The 13,316-nt window shown below is 37.1% G+C and overlaps 5 protein-coding genes across 6 annotated transcripts; all 5 read left to right on the forward strand.

Moving 5' to 3' along the window:
- The first annotated feature begins 68 nt into the window (after positions 1-68).
- Positions 69-1,247, forward strand: LOC105662759 (odorant receptor 10-like). The gene is made up of 3 exons (XM_076533162.1): positions 69-327; positions 395-550; positions 767-1,247. Exons 1-3 carry the CDS (start codon positions 103-105, stop codon positions 815-817), a joined length of 432 nt encoding a protein of 143 aa, XP_076389277.1. The 5' UTR covers positions 69-102; the 3' UTR covers positions 818-1,247.
- A 195-nt stretch (positions 1,248-1,442) lies between these two features.
- LOC100881791 (odorant receptor 4-like) lies at positions 1,443-4,170 on the forward strand. Of its 2 annotated transcripts, none has more exons than XM_076533146.1 (5): positions 1,443-2,472; positions 2,746-3,084; positions 3,193-3,394; positions 3,453-3,608; positions 3,890-4,170. In XM_076533146.1, the coding sequence occupies exons 1-5, from the start codon at positions 2,111-2,113 to the stop codon at positions 3,938-3,940; spliced, it is 1,110 nt and encodes a 369-aa protein (XP_076389261.1). In that variant the 5' UTR covers positions 1,443-2,110; the 3' UTR covers positions 3,941-4,170. The 2 variants fall into 2 exon arrangements, with proteins under 2 accessions (XP_076389261.1, XP_076389260.1); XM_076533145.1 differs by having other exon boundaries at positions 3,453-3,567.
- Positions 4,171-4,212: 42 nt separating this feature from the next.
- Positions 4,213-7,234, forward strand: LOC100881682 (odorant receptor 10-like). The gene is made up of 5 exons (XM_076533150.1): positions 4,213-5,434; positions 5,685-6,023; positions 6,088-6,289; positions 6,362-6,517; positions 6,672-7,234. The coding sequence occupies exons 1-5, from the start codon at positions 5,073-5,075 to the stop codon at positions 6,720-6,722; spliced, it is 1,110 nt and encodes a 369-aa protein (XP_076389265.1). The 5' UTR covers positions 4,213-5,072; the 3' UTR covers positions 6,723-7,234.
- A 230-nt stretch (positions 7,235-7,464) lies between these two features.
- On the forward strand, positions 7,465-10,012 carry LOC143264701 (odorant receptor 46a-like). The gene is made up of 5 exons (XM_076533149.1): positions 7,465-8,167; positions 8,794-9,132; positions 9,196-9,397; positions 9,474-9,629; positions 9,836-10,012. The coding sequence occupies exons 1-5, from the start codon at positions 7,806-7,808 to the stop codon at positions 9,884-9,886; spliced, it is 1,110 nt and encodes a 369-aa protein (XP_076389264.1). The 5' UTR covers positions 7,465-7,805; the 3' UTR covers positions 9,887-10,012.
- Positions 10,013-10,561: 549 nt separating this feature from the next.
- On the forward strand, positions 10,562-13,004 carry LOC100881467 (odorant receptor 10-like). The gene is made up of 5 exons (XM_076532880.1): positions 10,562-11,532; positions 11,692-12,030; positions 12,095-12,296; positions 12,362-12,517; positions 12,706-13,004. The coding sequence occupies exons 1-5, from the start codon at positions 11,171-11,173 to the stop codon at positions 12,754-12,756; spliced, it is 1,110 nt and encodes a 369-aa protein (XP_076388995.1). The 5' UTR covers positions 10,562-11,170; the 3' UTR covers positions 12,757-13,004.
- The last annotated feature ends 312 nt before the right edge of the window (positions 13,005-13,316 follow it).

Genomic DNA, 13,316 nt, shown 5'->3' on the forward strand with positions numbered 1-13,316 from the left:
CTTTATCGTATAAACGTTTGCTTAAATGAAAAGGAAGTTAAAAATTTGTTTAAGTAAATTAGTGATCTAATGGCAAAGCGGTAGAATAAATAGTGAAACGAAATGCAGTCACCGAATCGTTTCAGGTTCGCGAAAATGGTGAACGAGAAATTTACAGAAGTGATGTTCTTTCAATTTGCTGCGAGTACGTCGATAATGTGTTTGAATCTGTATCGAATATTAAATTATGAATCAATAGGAATGCTCATAGAAACACTGATTTACTCGTTTGGCACATTCGCACAAATAGCATACTACTGTTGGTTCAGCAACGAGGTTAAATTAGAAGTCTGTATTGAAATCTAGCCATTGTTTTTGAACAAATATCAAATGTCTTATAAATACATTTTTTTAGAGTATTAAATTTGCCGATGAAATATTCTGCAGCGACTGGGTGTCATGGGGCAACGAAGCTAAGAAGGTTTTTCTGATGGTTATTACACGTTCGGCACAACCCATCGAATTTTCCTGCATATCCATATTACCCATTAATCTGGAATCTTTCATGAAAGTCAGTATCGAGTATATGTATTTTTAATAACGTTGAGTTGCTTGGAAAATTTTTGACTGCATTTGATAATAATATGAAAGTGAAATCTTTGTAGTTGTAGTTCGATATTTTCTGAATTATGGGCGCTTTTTTAGTTATGTAATATGAGTTGTTTTTTATTTGCATTTCTGTCATAATCAAATTACGAAGATCTACAGGATTTTCTTTTGTCCACAGCTGCTGAAGACTTCTTACTCGGCGTTCAACATAATGCAACAATCCCGATAATCATACGTGACAACGATTTTTTGTGTGGTAACTGAAAATGATACTTGTGAAAATGTATGTTTGTATCAACGAATTTGTCGAAAAACGAATATTCTACGAAAAACTTCATAATCATATTATATAGTAAGTAAAACACGCCACAACCGTGTTTGCGAGTTTCTGCGGTCCCAGACAAAAAATTTCAGCTTTGAGTAATCATGCGTTCCAGACATACAAACTCATGTTCATCACATTTTAGACAATAGTCACTTTGGTAGATTACAGAAATTTTAGCACAAGTTTAATCGAATAGACACCAGCACAAACTCGATTAAAACAATACAGATTCACACGTAGTACATGCAATACATGCTCGCACGATTTTCTGTCAATTAGCAAGTAACCGAATTTTGTCTATTAAAGTTTGAAACATTTTACTTGACGTATGATGTGTCAAGCGTCAAAGAAACGTGTATTATTATCTTTTACCAAGTGCGTGAATAAGGTATTAAATTGATACACTCGAAGGTTTGTACCAATTATACTTTCTTTCTTTGCTGATCATTTCATCGTTTTTTTACGAACCACTACAAGCATACAATAATGCTGTCAGAGATATAGTCACATTTAACAACAATTGCTACATAGTTTCCTTAAATCCTTTTCCACAAATTGTTGCACGTTTCATGCATTGCTTTGCACAGTGTTCAACCACATAGTGTACGATAGAAACATTTCTCGTTACTAACTCCACAATTTTTGCTAAACGAATGTCCTCTCGAAAAACAAGGCTCCCTCGATCGTTTTAGAAAACGTCCCCGTAAATGGTTCATTATTTAACCCTTTCGTCGTTCACGTTACAATGTACAGTTTCGTCTCCCTCTCCGATTAATATTTCAAAACAGCTTATTGTCCACGCTCAATTAGACCGTAACACTCGTCGTAGAAAGTCCACGAAGAAAATTACAGCTGGTATAAGCTACTGCATAAGCCAGCGAGGGAACATAAGTTAAAAGCAACGGTAGAAAAACTGCTCATGAAAAATGTAATATCATTTATTCATTTTTGCTAATTAGAATAATTGTATATTCAGTCTACGGAAGGGGTAGTTTCCGTAATAAACAGAGAGCACTGGAGACATTGTTCAGTTTGTATCTTTCAGTCAAGAATGTGACATTATGGGGACTTTCGTATCTTTGCAAGCTTCAGAAATATAACTGATACAAAATCTCTTACGAAAGAGGAAATTTTTAAACTTTTAGTCTCGGTAAAGTTTCTCCTTCGTTTTCGTAATAACCATCGATTAGTAGTTCGATGGAAACCCTTCGATGGACGCGTATCATGCTCAGTGTCAGCGGCAGTTGCTTGCAACCGAACGCTTACACCCCTCTTCAAAAGTTTTTTTATAACATTTACTCGAACATGGGGAAGATCATTATATACAGTTTCTTCATCCTCCAAGTACTAGATATATTCTTCAACGTTCAAAATCAGGACGAATTTACCGAGAATTTCACCCTCACGTCGATGGCGCTCAACGTGCTTCTGAAACGCCACATGCTGTCGACGCGGCGTACAAATATTTTAAGTTTAATCAAGAGACTCGATAAGAGTCATTTTCTACCGGTGACTAAGGAGGAGATGAAGATTCGGTCGAAGTTCGAAAATATAATCGAGTGAGTACTCTTTGAGTATATTTAAAATTGTTACTTAATACGTTCACTACCATACAAAAATTTTGAAGGTAGTTTTACCAAATGCTAGTTTCACTACCAAACAAATTTAATCTGTTATTTTTAACAAGTTAGAGTATCTTCATTGTCAAAGATTTTCCCACCTATTTATACATTTATATATAGATTGATGGCAGTAAACGAATTAACAAGTTCTCCAAACGAACACGAACGTATCATTCAATAAAATATCGCATAATGATAGATATTTTATAGATGTGCTACAAAGATGTACGCAACAGGACTCGCGTTCTTCGCCTTCTCGGTGCCATTCATATCGATTGTCATCGACTTCAAGAGCAGGAAGCTGTACGCCCGAATGTGGGTGCCTTACAACTACTCGTCCGCGAGTTTGTATCTGCTCACCAGCTCCTACGAAGTCGTAGCCTCGATATATGGCGTTTCCATAAGCATCGCCTGCGAATGCCTCTACACAGGACTTATACTTCACGTCTGCTGTCAATTCGAAATCCTGGAGCATCGGTTCAAGACTCTGAACGGAAAGGACACTCGTGTGGTGAACCAATGTGCTTCTCATCACAATTTGATATACAAGTGCGTTTCCTAAGAGAGACTCTTTCCCAAGAGTATCTAAGAGAGACTCTTTCCAAAGAGTATCTCTTCAAGAAAAGATACAGTGGTAACAATTGATGATCGTTTCAGATTTGCGGACGTAATTAACAACGAGTTCAAGACGGTCATGTCGTTCCAGTTTTTTAACAGCACTGCGATGATATGTCTTAGTATTTATCAGTTGACGTACGCAAAGAACTCTACGGCGTTCATGGAAATTATGATGTATTTGGTGTGCGTGTTCTTGCAGATACTGTTTTACTGTCTTTGTGGCAACATGGTCAAAATGAAGGTCTGTTATTGGATATCGAACGCAACGATCGTGAGCGTGATGCAATTTCTTTTTGCAGAGTATCGAATTTTCTGACAATGTATATAGCAGTGATTGGCCCTCGTGGAATAACAGCTCGAAGATGGTTCTGTTAATGGTTATCAGACGATCGAGGACACCTATTGAGTTTACCAGTATGCATGTCGTGTCCCTGAGTCTTGAGTCCTTCATGTCGGTTTGTATAAAATAAGCTATGAAATATAACTTGACACGTTACGTGTCAAAGTGAAAAGTCTACTCGTTAAGAATGTTAATAGTTAGCTTAAAAATTTTTATTTCGAATTGGCAGTATTAAGTGTACTTTAGCTATGGTCACAGTTCACCTCTTACTCTTTCTGCACTCAAGCAGAATCAGAAATTTATTTAAATGTTTATCTTGAGTGATGAAAAATATTTTTCGAAAGCTCGATTCGCGTGTGAAAATACTTATAAGATATAAACTTTTACATTTTGCAGCTGCTGAAAACCTCGTACTCCGCGTACAACCTCATGAAAACTACCCGATAATTAAAAGACAATTGAAAGGACGATTTTCTGTCGCAATTGGAAATATCTATATGGATACTTTCGCAACTGCACGTTTTTAGTTGTCTCGGTTATTTATTAAATACATGAATGATACATTAACATGGTATATATGTCAATAAAATTCATGGTAACTTCGTGACGTTGTAGGATTCAGATATCCGGACCATAAAATTCTCCAAAGTAATAGAAATTAAAAAATTTGAATCTAATAGTACAATTATTGTCCTTTGAATTTAATTACCTTACAAGCTTCGATCCTTTTATTCTTGTTTCCAAATCTGTGTATCAATTGCAGATTTCATAGTCATCGTACTAGTTTATAATAAGTACACTACGAGTTCCACAGGAAAAGACTCACATGCTGCAGAGACAACTTATAGTAGACTAACGATAACTTTGGTTCTTCCAAGTGGACGTCCACAGAGGAAATAAACGATTTCTTTTTAGGAAACATGGCAATAGAGAAACAAAGTATATACTGCACGCAATTATTAATTCTTTATGCAACCAGAGACAAGACTTGACTGATCATTCCGAGAAACCGTCTCCTGCACCCTTTTTCAATTTCTGATGACTGTAGCTACTGTGTCTCCTAGAAATACATAATGTATCGAAAAAGGGTGATTCTCAGTCGGTTGAAAACACTTGTAGCACTTATTCCCTGTCCCTCGTTAATATTTAATAGTTCAACATCCGCGTAATATTTTTTCTTGAAGGTAGATAGACATGATATAAGCTTCTCCATAAAATAGAAAAGAAAATATTAGTCAAACAGGAGCGTTGAAATAGCATTCATGAAATGTGCAATGTCAGTTGCAATTTTCCGGCATCAATAATTGCGATGACAAAGTGTTCTGTCTACTCGAAGACCGTTTCTGAAATAAACGATAAGCTACGGAGATGTCGTCAGTTCGTAACTGTTACTGAAGAATGTGGATAGATTTTAGTTTTTGGATCTTCTGAAATTATTCGAGTAACCAGTGCACCAAAATTTCTGTGTTCGCGTCTCATGAAACGAAAAATAAAATCTTGTCAAACATCTTAACTTTTGCTCTTACAATTTTACATAAAGATTTTCCTCTTACAACTTTGTGGATTTACTCGAAAAAGCATGGAAACATTACGGTGGACTCGTGTCATGCTCGGCTTGAGTGGTTGTTGCTTAGAATTGTACATTTACACGCCTCTGCAGAGGTTTCTGTATCAAATTTACACGATTGTGGCGAAAATGCTTTTGTACAGTCTACTCATCCTTCAAACACTAGACATTGTACTCATCGTCGAAAATCGAGACGAATTCACGGAAAATATCGCTATTACGTCTATGGCGTTCAACGCCCTCATGAAGAATACTATGATGTCTACGCATCGTGCGAATATTTTAACCTTAATCAAAAGACTGGAGAGAAATTATTTTCTGCCTATCACTAAACAGGAGATGGAGATTCGATCGAGGTTCGACAGGATAATCGAGTAAGTTGTTTTCCATGAAATGCGATGATACGTTAATTATCACATATGAACATTTATAACATGTGGGTTTGAAATCTCGAAGGTTTGGAAACTTGAGCATATGACAATTTAAAACTTGGGGGTATAATTCAATTTTGGAAGTTTAAAGATACAAGCAAGTTCCAACTTCCAAGTTTCTAATATAACATATCCTACCTCATATCACACATGCCACATGCACGACAATATCTATTATATTATTATTCCTCAGATCGACTTCGAAGGCATATACAGCACTACTCGGCTTCTTCGCGTTCTTAGTACTCTTCATGACAATAGTTATCGGCTTCAACAAAAGAAAATTGGTTTTCCGAATGTGGCTACCGTACAACTACTCGTCCGCACGTCTCTACATACTCACCAGCGTGTATGAAGTCATGGTCACCTCGTACGGTGTTTCGGTATCCATTGCTTGTGAATGCCTCTACACCGGACTGATACTTCACGTTTGCTGTCAGTTCGAGATCCTCGAACACCGTTTCAAAATGCTGAACACGAATCCTGTCTACACGGTGAACCAGTGTGCTTCTCATCATCATCTCATATACAAGTCCGTTTCTGTAAACATGGAAACAAAAATTTATGCTCGATAGTCACATTACGGATCTTTTCAGATACGCGGAAGCTGTTAACGAGGAGTTCAAAGGGATCGTGTCGTTCCAATTTTTCAGCAGCATGTCGATGATATGTCTGACTATCTACCAATTGCCGTATGCAGAGAACTCTGCGACGTTCTTGGCGACAGCGATGTTCTTGATGTGCGTGTTTTTGCAGATATTTTATTACTGTCTTTGCGGCAATGTAGTGAAAGCAAAGGTTCGTTATAGGGGAAGATAGACGCAATGAAACGTGTATTGTATGAAATAATTTTGATTTGTTCTTTCGCAGAGTGCCGAATTTCCTGACGAAATTTTCAGCAGCGGCTGGCCATCATGGAACGATAGCTCCAAGAAGGTTTTATTGATGGTCATCAGACGTTCGAAAACTCCCATCGAATTTACTAGTATGCATATTGTGACTCTGAGTCTGGAGTCATTCATGTCGGTTCGTACCAAACACTTTGCATAAATCATGTACAATAATTTACAAAGTAGAAATTCTAATCGTTAACAATAATAAATAAAACTTTTTGAAAAACTAGTTAGATGTATGACCGTGCAAAAATAGTTATTGAACTTAATGGACTTTTGTTTTGCAGCTGCTGAAAACTTCTTACTCCGCATATAACCTCATGTCAAATACTCGGTAGTGAAACAACAATTAAAAGGACGTTTCTATCCCGCAATTGGAAATTTATGTCGATACTTCCGCAGCTCCACGTTCTTAATTATTTCATTCATATTATTTATCAAATGCATGATCACGAGCACAGTATCAATAAAGATGGAAACTTTTAAGTTTGTGATATTAACAATTTTGTTGCTTTAAAGTTACCCAGGAGAATCTAATAAACACACTACCACTGTGCTACAATTTATTATAATAGTCATAACTGAAAATACAGTACTTGTCCAACACGTTCCACACGAAGCGACCCTCACATGATGTCGAGACAACTCCTCGTTACAGACTAACGATTCCTCTGGTACTGTTAAATGAACTTGTCCACAAAGAAAGCAAGAAATAAAACACAGAACGGTTTTCTCTTAGAAAACATAGTTAACGAGAACTAAAGTATGTACCGCAAGTAACGATTAACTTTTTATGAACCATTCTTCAGAGACAAATTTTAATGTAAGTCGTGCATCGGCATATCGAGACCTTTTCCTGCACCCTACTTTAGCTGATGTCTCTAGCTACCTTGTGTCGCAGTGCATAGTTAATTCAGTAAGGGTAAACGAAATGTCCTCACTCCCTTGAAAACACCTACATTGTAACATTCATTCCCTCTGTCACCTCAATATTTAATAGCTTAATATGCACGTAATATTTTCTCTCGTCATGTGTTGTAGACATGATATAAGCTTCTCCAGCAAAGAGAAAGGAAATATTAGTCAAAGGGTTGAGAAGATTAGCGAGAAGGGTTGAAATATCATTCGTAAAAATTGTAATGTCAGCTGCAGCTTTCCGTCATCAATAATTGCGATCACATGTTTTACTTACTCGGAGACAGTTTCTGAAATAAACGAGAAGGGACGTCAGTTAGTGAAGTTTGTTAGTGAAGAATGTGATGTTACGGACTAAACTTTCATTTTTGGATCCTTGAGAATTATACCAGGAAGAAATACCTGACACTACAAAATTTTTGAGTATATCCTGATTTATTGAATCATTCACCCTGATAATTTGTCTCGTTTAATTTTTGTATCGATTCGCACGAAAAATACGCTGCATGGATACGCTACAGTGGACGCGTCTGATGCTCAGAATCACTGGTTGTTCTTTGGAACTGTACACTTACAGACCCCTTCACAGGTTTTTGTACACAATTTACGCGATTATGGGGAGAATGCTTTTATACAGTCTACTCGTCCTTCAAACACTAGACATTGTTCTCATCGTCGAAAATCGAGACGAATTCACGGAAAATATCGCTATAACATCCGTGGCGTTCAGCGACCTCGTGAAGAACATCATGCTGTCAACGCATCGAACAAATATGCTAGCTCTAATTGCCAGACTGGAGGAAAAGTATTTTGTGCCCGTTACCAAAGAAGAGATGGAAATTCGGTCGAGATTCGACAGGCTAATCGAGTAAGTCGTTTTGCAAATTTTTACATTTCATTAATTTGTGAACTTGGGGACTAAGAAAGTTGGGGTATTGGTCCTTTCGGATCTTAGCTCGGATAAATTTGAGAGTTTGGCAATTTGAAATTTCGAGCCTACGAAAACTATAGAACTTGAGAATTTGGACAAATTTGAGAGCTTGGCAATTTGGGGACCAAGAAGTTGGGGTTATTGGTCCTTTCGAATCTTAGAAGCTCGGATAAATTTGAGAGTTTGGCAATTTGAAATTTCGAGCCTACGAATATTATAGAACTTGAGAATTTGGATAAATTTGAGAGCTTGGTAATTTGGGGACCAAGAAGTTATTGGTCCTTTCGAATTTTAGAAGCTCGGATAAATTTGAGAGTTTGGCAATTTGAAATTTCGAGCCTACGAAAATTATAGAACTTGAGAATTTGGATAAATTTGAGAGCTTGGCAATTTGGGGACCAAGAAGTTATTGGTCCTTTCGAATTTTAGAAGCTCGGATAAATTTGAGAGTTTGGCAATTTGAAATTTCGAGCCTACGAAAATTATAGAACTTGATAATTTGGACTTATGCGAATGACACTCATGACATGTATGATAGTATTTGTTATTTCATTATTTCTTAGGTCGACTGCAAAGACATATACAGCATTACTAGGGTTCTTCGCATTCTGGTTTCTTTTTGCAACAATAGTCATTGGTTTTGACAAAAGACTGTTGGTTTGTCGAATGTGGCTGCCTTACAACTACTCATCCACAAATTTGTATCTACTTACAAGTGCTTATGAAATCCTAGTTGTCGCGTATGGTGTTTCGGTAACAATTGCTTGCGAATCTCTCTACACTGGATTATTACTGCACGTTTGCTGTCAATTCGACATTCTCGAACATCGTTTCAGATCTCTGAACACGAATCCGATTTACACGGCGAACCAATGTGCTTCTCATCATCATCTTATATACAAGTTCGTCTCTGAAAACATGAAAATAAAAATTTATGTGCTAGTGTCACGTTGTGGTCTTTTCAGATACGCGGAAGCAGTTAATGAGGAATTCTGGGGAATTGTGTCGTTTCAATTTTGTAGCAGCGTGCTGATGGGATGTGTTAATATCTACCAATTGGCTTCTGCAAACAGTTTTAGAGCGTTCGTTGAGAATGCGACGTTCTTAATGTGCGTGTTTTTGCAAATATTTTATTATTGTCTTTATGGCGATGTGGTTAAAGCAAAGGTTCGTTATGGGAAAAATAATCATGACTATACGTGTATTGTATAACTTATTGAAATTACTGTTACTTTTTTTGCAGAGTACCGAATTTCCTGACAAACTATTCCATAGCGGATGGCTATCGTGGAACGGCAGCTCTAAGACGGTTCTCCTAATGGTTATGAGACGCTCGATAAAACCAATCGAATTTACCAGCATGCACGTAGTTTCTCTAAGTCTTGAGTCTTTTATGTCGGTTCGTATCAAGTCCATGTACCTTTTATAAATCATATACCATAATCTATGACATATATCACGGTATCTATCACAAATTCACAGCGAAATTAAGCTGTTAGCTCGAAGAAATTTTCTTAAATAACTTTCATTTCGAATCGAGATAAGAATATTTGGAAAGCTAATTATATGTAACCAGTTATAAGATTTAACCTTTATGTTCTGCAGCTGCTGAAAACCTCTTACTCCGCGTTTAACCTCATGTCAACTACTCGGTAATGAAATAATTAGAAGGACTATCCTGCAATTGGAAATTTGTACTTCGATACTTCCGCAGCTGCACGTTGTTAATTATCTCAATTGTATTACTTATTCAAGCATATGAACAATAAATTATCACGAGCACAGTCGATAATGTGGAAACTTTCAATTTTGTGATGTGAGAATCCAGATCCAATATTATGTAGAATCATGAGAACCTCGAAATTCGAATCTAATCTTTCACAGTGCGAACTCGGACGGAACAGTCGCGTAATTATATTATAACCAAGAAATGGTCAAATTAGGGCAACAAGCCTTAAGCGTGAGGATTTACGAATAACTTTGTTGCGTTGAAGTTACCTAAAAAAATCTAGAAACCTCCAACTTTCAATCCTTGTGTTCTCTTCTTCAAATCTGGAGCCCCTTCACCAATCACATAAGATTTAATAGCCATCGTTGTTGTACCAGTTATCTTTGTACACTACCACTGTGCTTCAGTCTTGTATAAATTGCAACTGAAGACACCGTACTTCGCGTTCTTCGCGAAACATCTTTCACATGATGCAAGGACGACTTCACATTATAGACTAACGATCCGCTCAATAACAGCAAGGTATAACAAAACGCACGGTCTGCAGGAAAACTGATTAACGAGAACTAAAGTATGTACTGCACGCAATAATTAACTTTTTATGAACCGGTATTCAAAGACAAATTTTAATGCAAGTCCTATCAGCATATCGAGAAACTTTTTCCAGCACCCTGTTTCAGCTGATGTCTCTAGATACCTTGCTTCGCAGTGCATAATAAATCAAGTAAGGGTAAACGAAGTGTCCTCACTCGGTTGAAAACACATTGTAGTATTTATTCCCTCTGTCACCTTAATATTTAATAGCTTAATATGCACGTAATATTTTCCTTTGACATGTGCTGTAGACATAATATCAGATACTCGGGCAAAGGGAAATGTTAGTCAAAGAGTTGGGAAGATTAGTCAGAAGAGTCGAAATATCGTTCGTAAAAATTGTAATATCAGTTGCAACTTTCCATCATTAATAACTGCGATCGTATGTCCTACATACTCGAGGATTATTTCTGAAATAAACGGGGAGGAACGTCCATATCAGTACGTAATTGTTAATGAAGAATGTGATGTCAGAGAGATAGAAAATTTCATTTCCGAACCCTGACTGTTACACGAGAAAGTAGTGCCTAATACCAGAGAATTTCCAGGGATATATCGCGGTAAAGATTCAATTTATATTTTTTAGTTCCTATCGATTTGCACGAAAAATACGCTACATGGATACCTTACAGTGGACGCGACTGATGCTTAAAGTCAGTGGTTGTTCTTTGGACTTGTACACTTACACACCTCTTCGCAGGTTTTTGTATACAATTTACGCGATTTTGGGAAAAATGCTTTTATATAGTCTATTCGTCCTTCAAACACTAGACATTGTTCTCGTCGTCGAAAATAGAGATGAGTTTATGGAAAATATTGCTTATACAACCATATGGTTCAGTGTCCTCGTGAAGAACGCCATGATGTCACTGCATCGAGCGAATATATTAATCTTAATCAAAAGGCTGGACGAAAACTATTTTCTGCCTGTCACCAAACAAGAGATGGAAATTCGATCGAGATTCGATAAGCTAATCGAGTAAGTGGATTTGCAAGTTTCAACCTTTCATTAATTTGCGAACTTGAAAATTAAAAAATTTGGGCTATTGGTCATTACAAATTTTGAACCTCTACAGCTGTAGAACTTGATTGATGACAAGAATGACATGGCAATATTTGTTATTTCATTATTTCTCAGGTCGTCTTCAAAGGCATATACTGCAATACTGATGTCCTGTTTGTGCTGCATTATTATTACAGTATTTGTCATTGGTTTTACCAAAAGAATGTTGATTTGTCGAATATGGGTACCGTATAACTACTCGTCTACAAGTTTGTACATAGTTACGAGCATGTATGAAGGCATGGGTGCCTGTTATGGTATTTCGGCATCAAGTGCTTGCGAATGCCTCTACACCGGGCTATTACTGCACATTTGCTGCCAATTCGAGATCCTCGAACATCGTTTCAGATCTCTGAACTCGAATCCGATTTACACGGCGAACCATTGTGCTTCTCATCATCATCTCATATACAAGTACGTTTCAGTAAACATGGAAACGAAAATGTATGCTCAACAATCACATTACAGATCTTTTCAGATACGCTGAAGCTGTTAACGAGGAGTTCAGGGGAATCATGTCGTTTCAATTTTTCAGCAGTATGTCGATACTATGTCTTACCATTTACCATTTGGCTTATGCAGAAAATTCTACAGCGTTCATGGCGACAGGGTTATACATGACGTGCGTGCTTTGCCAGATGTTTTATTACTGTTTTTACGGCGATATGGTTAAGACAAAGGTTCGTTGTCATAACTGAACATGTACCAACTTATTAAAATTACTACTAATTCTCTTTCTTCGCAGAGTATCGAATTTATTGACAAACTATTCCAAAGCGGGTGGGCATCGTGGAATGGCAGCTCCAAGATGGTTCTCCTAATGGTTATGCGACGTTCGAGAACACCTATCGAATTTACCAGCATGCACATTGTTACCTTAAATCTCGAGTCTTTTATGTCGGTTAGTATCACGTACCACGTTTTGATAAATGTACTTAACCTATCAGAAACTTCTATTAATCATTCATCGAAATTTCCATTAATAATATTCATTTCGAATCGGGATGAAAATTATGTCTGATATGCTAGTTATGTGTAACACACCCTTTATTTGCACACCCAGATTTAAAGGACCTTTCTGTTCTGCAGCTGCTGAGAACGTCTTACTCCGCGTTTAACCTCATGTCGAGTACTCGATAACGACAGGTAGAAGGACGGTTCTATCCTGCAAGTAGAAATTAGTATTTCGATACTTCCGTAGCTGCACGTTGTTAATTATCTCAATTGTATTATCTATCGAGCATATGAATAATAAATTATCACGAGCACGGTATGCCGATAATGTGGAAACTTTTAATTTTGTGATGCGAGAGTCGGAATCCCAATAACAGAATCATCGAAACTTTGAAATCCTAGTTACCTTCAAGCTCCAATCCTTTTAGTGCTTTAATCCACCCCATTTTTTTAATAAGTACACTAACACTATCTTCTAATTTCTTGTATAAATTGCAACAAAAAATACGGTACTTTATGTTCAACATATTCTACGCGAAACAACTCTCGCATGATGCATCGACGACTCCTCATTGTAGACTGACTCCCTCGGCCCACGATGACAACAAGGAATAACACGGTCTTTAGAAAATATGGTAAAAGAGAACTAAGCTACTGCACGCAATAATTAAGTTTTTATGAATCGGTATGCACAGACAAATCTTGATGTAAGACGCGAATAAGCATTTCGAGAAACGTCTTCCTTT

This window comes from Megachile rotundata, chromosome 6, assembly GCF_050947335.1.
Source record: "Megachile rotundata isolate GNS110a chromosome 6, iyMegRotu1, whole genome shotgun sequence".
Classification (NCBI taxonomy): Eukaryota; Metazoa; Arthropoda; class Insecta; order Hymenoptera; family Megachilidae; genus Megachile; species Megachile rotundata.